Genomic DNA, 6,551 nt, shown 5'->3' with positions numbered 1-6,551 from the left:
ATACAACTATCCTGTCAAACCGATACAAATTGATACATCTCCTCCTCCTTGCTTCTCTTTACAAATTGGTGCATTCTGAATTTAAAACAACATTGGTGCATTCTGAATTTACAACAAAATTTACAACAACATTGGCATTCTGGATTAACAACAGAATTCTCCTCTTTCTCCTTTGAAGCATTGGTGCATTCTTTTTCACCCTTTTTGCTCAGTGTTCATGCATTGCAAAGTTGCAAAATCCAAACCACTCCATTGAACACTTGTTTTCAGTTTAACCATGCCAAATTACATGATAGATGAAAAAAAGCTTCCTATTGCTCCTGCTCTGACACGTTGACAAGCAAACAGAAACCAAAAGATAAAACAAGCTTCTGGTCAGTAGAGATGAAACAAGCTTCCTATTTACAATTTTGTTTCTAGCTAGGTTCAAGCACTTTGGCGAAAAAGCAAATAAAAACCAAATGAAAAAAGATGCTACAATCTGGTTAGTAGCTTTACCTTGTGGTGGATTCAGAGATGCTACTCTGGCTCGCGGCTTCAGAGATGCTCTACAGCGCCAGCCGCTAGTGCTAGCCTCTCCTGACCATGCCGCCGCCACGGTGCCAATCCTTCTCCCGCTTCCCATCCTGAAACGATGGGAGAGGTAGAGGGGAGGAGCGGAGGAGCGAATCGCCTCCGAGGGATTTTGGGCGAGGCAGAGGAGAGGTGCACAGGGGAGGGTGACGGTGCTCCAAACCTAGCTAGTGGATGCGGAGATACTCTATAGCGTTGACTGCCAGTGCAAGCCTCTCCTGGGCGCACTACTACCCTGGTGCTAGTCGTTCTCCTGCTTCCCATCCTAAAATGAAAGGAGAGGTAGAGGAGAGATAGGGGAGAGGCACGGAGGAGCGAATTGACTTTGTGAGATTTTGGGCGAGGCAGAGGAGAGGCGTGCGGGGGAGGGTGGAAGCACTCCAAACCTAGCTGGTGGATGCAGAGATGATCTCCAGTGCCGGTTGCCAATGTCGGACTCTCCCAACAGCGTTGCTACCCTAGTGCCGGTCCTTCTCCTGCTTCCCTTCTTGAAATGAAAGGGGAGGTAGATGAATGGTAGGGGATAAGGGTGGTAGAGGGCCGAGTCAGGGTTAGTCCCTGTAGGTTTTAGACCCGACGGGGTGGGTTCGAGTGCAGAATTTAGCCTGCAGGGCCATCGAGTCGGGGCCCCAATTCCAGGTGGGTCTGAGGCTAGGGAAGCTTTTGCACCTGCGAGTCCCTCATGGCCCCAGATGTAGCCCAACTCGGCCTAGTCTCCTGTCTCTCTCCCTATCTCTCCCAGTTCACACATCACATTCGCGGGCTCGCCCTGCGGTCGACGAATCGGTCTCCCCTCTCCCTGTGATGGTTGGCAACCCAGCCCCCGCTCCATCCCCAGATCCCCCTCCCCTTGCGGCTGCCGGTGACTCGGTCCCTGCGGCCCCGCCCCATCCCGGATCCCCTCCCCTTGCGGCGGTTGGCAGCTCGGCCTCCGCTTCATCCCCAGAATCCCAGATCCCCCCCCTCGCTGCGGAGTCCCTAAGCCATGGCTTACTGGATCGAGTGAGCTGCCCATGCCCCACTGTGCGGATAGGAATGGGACAAGATGAGAACTGCCGCGAGCAGGGTTGCGTGCACATCCATATTGCTGGCGCTGCGCGCGGTCGGGGCATCCCTAGTCGTTGCCCACTGCGGCTCCTCGACCGCCACCGTCCCTACCTCCTCGACTGAGAGTGCTACGAGGTCATGGCGACATGGGAGGCCGAGCGAAAGGTGGGTGCCACTGAGATTGAGAGGCTTCGTGCCAAGAACCACTGGTTGGTCATGGTGGCATCAACAACGACAGTGTGGTGGAAGCGAAAGGGTAGCAGTGACAGGTGGTGGTGGTGGTCGAGGGTGCGGCTTGCAACCGCATGCGCACGAAATCCACTGCACTTAGTGTTGTGGTTTGTTTGTCCAATCCAAAGGCGTCCACCCATCTCATGATTGTGCTACTTGGATTAGTATTGAAATGCGGGTTTCGGGTCCTAGTCGGGTCTCGGGTCCCCGCTGAGGCGAGGGGTAGGGGTTGTTTTGCACTCGGTTTGATTTTCGGGTCTGAGTTGGGTTTCATGTTTTGGGTTTCAGGTTGGATGCGTTCTTGCTCTACCTGACCCCGACCCGACCTGTTGCCACCCCTAGTAGGGGAGAGGCGTGAAGGAGCAAATTAGCTCTGGGGATTTTGGGCGAGGCAGAGCAGAGGCGCGGGGGAAGTTGGCGGTGCTCCAAACCTAGCTGGTCGATGCGGGGAATTTGGGTTGTGTAGGCAGATAAGACGAGGAACCAAGTTGCGAGAAACTGAAATGGCGCAGGGGTTCTCTACGAAACGCTCGTGGTGGGATGGGGGCTCCTTGGTTGCCGTTGGATGTGGATCAGACAGCCTCCAATAAACGTTTGCACCATTGCATCGGATGAAACGTTTGCACAAAAAAAATCGCCAAATATCTGGCACAAACTCATAGTGCAGGTTGCAAAGGCTGAAAATGGTAAAGGTGCTGCAATTGCAATGCTTTCGTTTCCATTAGTAGCTGAAGTTCGGGATTTGGTCCATGACCAGAACTGCAACTATATGAGACCACAAGTTGGCCTATTAGTGAGTAGACGTGGGCTGGGCTGGGCTGGGCTGAGCTGACACAGCTGTTTGTTTCGGCCTGCCGACCTCGCTCCGCAGCCTGATCCGAGTCTGACACGCCGCCCCCCACCACCGGGATAAAAATCCTCTCTTTCTCCTCGTCAGCCCGTCGTTGCGACCCCAATCGGGATCTCATCTCACTTTCGAAGCCAAACGCCACCAATCGAGCCCTAGGCTAGGGTTTCGCCGCCTCCGACCCGCCGGTGTCTCCCCAGCCGCCCTCCGCCCCCGTCGCCATGTACAACGGCATCGGGCTGCAGACCGCGCGGGGGTCCGGCACCAACGGGTACGTCCAGACCAACAAGTTCTTGGTCAGACCCCGTTCCTCCTCCGGCCCCCCCAAGCCGCTGCTCCCCGGGCATGGCGACGACGCCGGCATCGGGCTCGGCGGGATGCGGAAGCCCAACAAGGAGATCCTGGAGCACGACCGGAAGCGGCAGGTGGAGCTGCAGCTGCTCGTCCTGCGGGACGCCCTCGAGGAGCAGGGGTACACGGAGGCCGAGATCGAGGAGCGCGTCGAGGAGGCGCGCAAGGCCGCTGAGGCCGAGGCGGCGGCGGCCGCCGCCGTAGCTGAGGAGGGAGGACGCGACGCGGGGCGACCGCCTCTCCCTGGCAGAGGGTATGGATTGCCCAAAGTTCACTCTTTTTTTTTTAGAGTAGCGTGTTTTAGTTTGCGCCTGTTGTTGCTTTTTGTGTGGGATTGATTGCTGCAGAGGAAGGCCGATGGCAAATATATAGCAATACCTTCATGTAGGGTTTTCAATTAGATACCATGGCTTACTTTTCTGAGATTGTCTTATCTTTACAGCGAAGTTATTGCTTAACTTTCGGTGCTGAATACGAATTGTAGCTTATGTTTACATGTTCATTCGTTTGTTATCCATTGTGCTGTGTGATTATCATTTCTTGGGTTCCTATTTGCGCAAATTTGTTTGTTTCGTTATTTTAGCAATTCACATGTTCACTCTTTGTTTTTTTGCATTTGGTAATCAGTTTCTGATATGGTGGTAAATTCTCAGGTTTACAGACACACAGAGTCACCATGTTGCTGCACGGAAGGAGAAGCAGCTTGAGACTCTGAGGGCTGCTCTTGGGCTGGACGCTGAGGATGTAAAGAAGGGGGATGGAGAAAGTGATGTGGAGTCTGGGGAGCTTGTTCCTGGGAAGTACTCTGAAGAGTTGGATACTGCTGGGCAGAAAGGTAACAAGGGCTCAAAGGATGGCAGAATGGATGCAAATAAGGGCAAGAAACTGACAGGGAATGATGGAAGGAATCGCAGCAAAAGTTCTAAGAAGAGTAAGCATGATTATGATTCAGATTCAGACCATGAGGATGACAGGAAGAAGAAGAAAAAGAATTCTCGCCATGATTCAGAAGATTCTGAGAGTGATTATGATGCTAAGAAGGTTAAGAAACACAGCAAGAAATCTCGTCATGATTCAGATGATGATTCTAAGGATGATTATTATAAGAAGGAAAAAAAGCACAGCAAGAAATCTCGTCATGATTCAGATGATGATTCTGAAACTGATCGTAAGAAGGCAAAACGGGGGAAGGACAATCATCATGATTCCGAGTCTGATTCAGATAGTGATCATGGCAAGAAGAAAACAAAAGATGTGAAGAACAATCGCGATGAGAGAAAGAAGGTACCAGTAAAGAGCTCTCGTCATGACTCTGAGGATGAGAAGCCCAGGAAGAGCAAGTACAAGGATAGTTCTCATCATGAATCCAAGAATGAGAAGCCTAGAAAGAGCAAGTACAAGGATAGTTCTCATCATGACTCGGAGAGTGATGACTCTCACAGTGACTATGATAAGAAAAAGCAGAAATCTGTTAGAAAGGGCAAGTATTCTGCTGAATCTGGGAGTGATTCAGACAATGTCCATGGCGAGCGATCGAAATATGCGAAGATTTCTCACAACTCTGAGCGTCATAAGTCTGAAATGGATGTTAAGAAGGACCAGTACCTTGATAAATTGAAGAGTGAGTCAAGGAGTGATGACTACAAAAAGAAAAATTCTGTGAAGAGTTCTCGCCATGACTCTGAAGATGAGAAGCCACATAGCAAGGCCCTTCGGACAGACAAGTATCATCATGATCTCAAGGATGATAGACAAGAACAAAAAGGTAAACAGAAGGAGGATAACTCTGGGAAGAACATTGATAAACGCAAGAAGCATGATTCTGATTCGGACGGTAATGCCCGTGATAGGAAAAGACAGCTGAATGCTGTGAAGAGTTCTTGCCATGACTCTGAAGATGAGAAGCCACCTAGCAAGGCCCATCGGATAGACAAGTATCATCATGATCTCAAGGATGATAGACAAGAACAAAAAGGTAAAGAGAAGGAGGACAACTCTGGGAAGAACATTGATAAACGCAAGAGGTATGATTCTGATTTGGACGGTAATGCCCGTGATAGGAAAATACAACTGAATGCTGCAGGGTTAAAAAAGAATGTGCAAGAGAAAAGAAGAGTGTCTAGCTCAAGCGAGAGTTCAGATTACAGCAGTAGCAGTAGTAGTGAGTCGGATGTTAGTGCTGACAGCTATGAGTTAGAGGAAAGGAAAAAGAATCAAGCTGAGGAAAGGAGAAAGGAGCTAAATAAACAAAGGCAAAGGGAGGAAGAGAGAAAGGAGATGGAGAGGCAAAAGCAGAGGGAGGAAGTGAGGATGGAGCTAGAGAAGCAAAAGCAGAGGGAGAGGGAGGAAGATAGACACAAGGAAAGAGAACAAGAGAGGCATAGGGAGAGAGAGCAAGATAGAAGGGAAGGTGGAAATGGTGTGGAAAGAGACTACAAAAGAGGCCTTGGAGAAGATAGGTATGATCCAAATTCAAGTGCGGCTAGGGAAGACGGAAACATGGATCGCAGAAACAAAGATGAGAGGAGGGATGAAGAGCGACACAGAAGTAGAGATATTGATCGGCAGGACCCCAAAAGGTCTAGATATGACGATTCTTATCACCGTTCAAGGAGGGATGACCAACACTATTCTAGAGATGATTATAGAGACAGGAGGCATCGTTGAATGCAAAAAAATATATGAAACTGTAAGTCGCAGTTTTTTCGATTACATCATTCTAGACAAACTCATGTTTGTATTATTTCTGAAGTTTATGAATTGGCAATAGTACCTTTCAGGATATAGAGCTTTTAATCTTACATATGCTTATTGCACCTTTCACTTGTTTTTGTCCTTTTGAATGGTGCATTTCAATGTTTGCAGCTTTTTAGTGTTTGCTTGTCTTCATTTCTTATGCAAATATATATATTTATCTCACCATGCTCTAGTGCTTCCTTTGCAGCCTTGTTGGGTACTTTGAAGTAAAAGAGGGACATCTTGGACGCGGCCAGTTGATTTTGTGCACACATCAAACTTTCGGTCTGCTAACAGATGATCTTTGCTGCAGCAGTAATATTCAGTCACCTAGCGGACGTGCCGCGGCAGCATTAATTAGACTTTGCTTATTTGTGTATCGACTCTCTTTGTTTATCGGTTGTTGTCGGTCTTCAGTTTGCAATGTGGTGGATGTATTGCGCTGAGATATCCTTTTGTTAGTCTTCAGGTTGTTGCAGATCAAGATATATTGCACTGTGATATTCTATGGTAATTTTTGGTTTGATAATCTGTTAGTGTTGTCGCTGATCGACTCTGTGAAAGTTTTGTGGGGCTTTAGCTTACCATGATGTTTGTGCCAGATGAGGTATTCTGTCCAGCTTTTGTTGCCCGTGCAACTACTTTTTTCTCAAATTGGTTTGGGGAGAAGGATCATTTGCTTTCTTTCCAATGTTCTGGTGAACACAGGAGTGTCAGATTCAGCACATCTCCGAGTGTTTTTGGTGGTTATGAATTTCACTTGCGC

The 6,551-nt window shown here is 48.9% G+C and overlaps 1 protein-coding gene across 2 annotated transcripts; it reads left to right on the top strand.

The window, feature by feature from the left end:
• Positions 1–2,783: 2,783 nt before the first annotated feature.
• On the top strand, positions 2,784–6,314 carry LOC133918690 (uncharacterized). 2 transcript variants are annotated; one of them, XM_062362687.1, is made up of 3 exons: positions 2,784–3,302; positions 3,703–5,738; positions 5,994–6,314. In XM_062362687.1, the coding sequence occupies exons 1-2, from the start codon at positions 2,920–2,922 to the stop codon at positions 5,714–5,716; spliced, it is 2,397 nt and encodes a 798-aa protein (XP_062218671.1). In that variant the 5' UTR covers positions 2,784–2,919; the 3' UTR covers positions 5,717–5,738; positions 5,994–6,314. The 2 variants fall into 2 exon arrangements, with proteins under 2 accessions (XP_062218671.1, XP_062218672.1); XM_062362688.1 differs by having other exon boundaries at positions 5,980–6,314.
• The last annotated feature ends 237 nt before the right edge of the window (positions 6,315–6,551 follow it).

The sequence above is a fragment of the Phragmites australis genome, chromosome 5, assembly GCF_958298935.1.
Source record: "Phragmites australis chromosome 5, lpPhrAust1.1, whole genome shotgun sequence".
NCBI lineage: Eukaryota > Viridiplantae > Streptophyta > Magnoliopsida > Poales > Poaceae > Phragmites > Phragmites australis.
The sequence above is the reverse complement of the archived record's forward strand: the minus strand, read 5'-3'. Positions and strand labels throughout refer to the sequence as shown.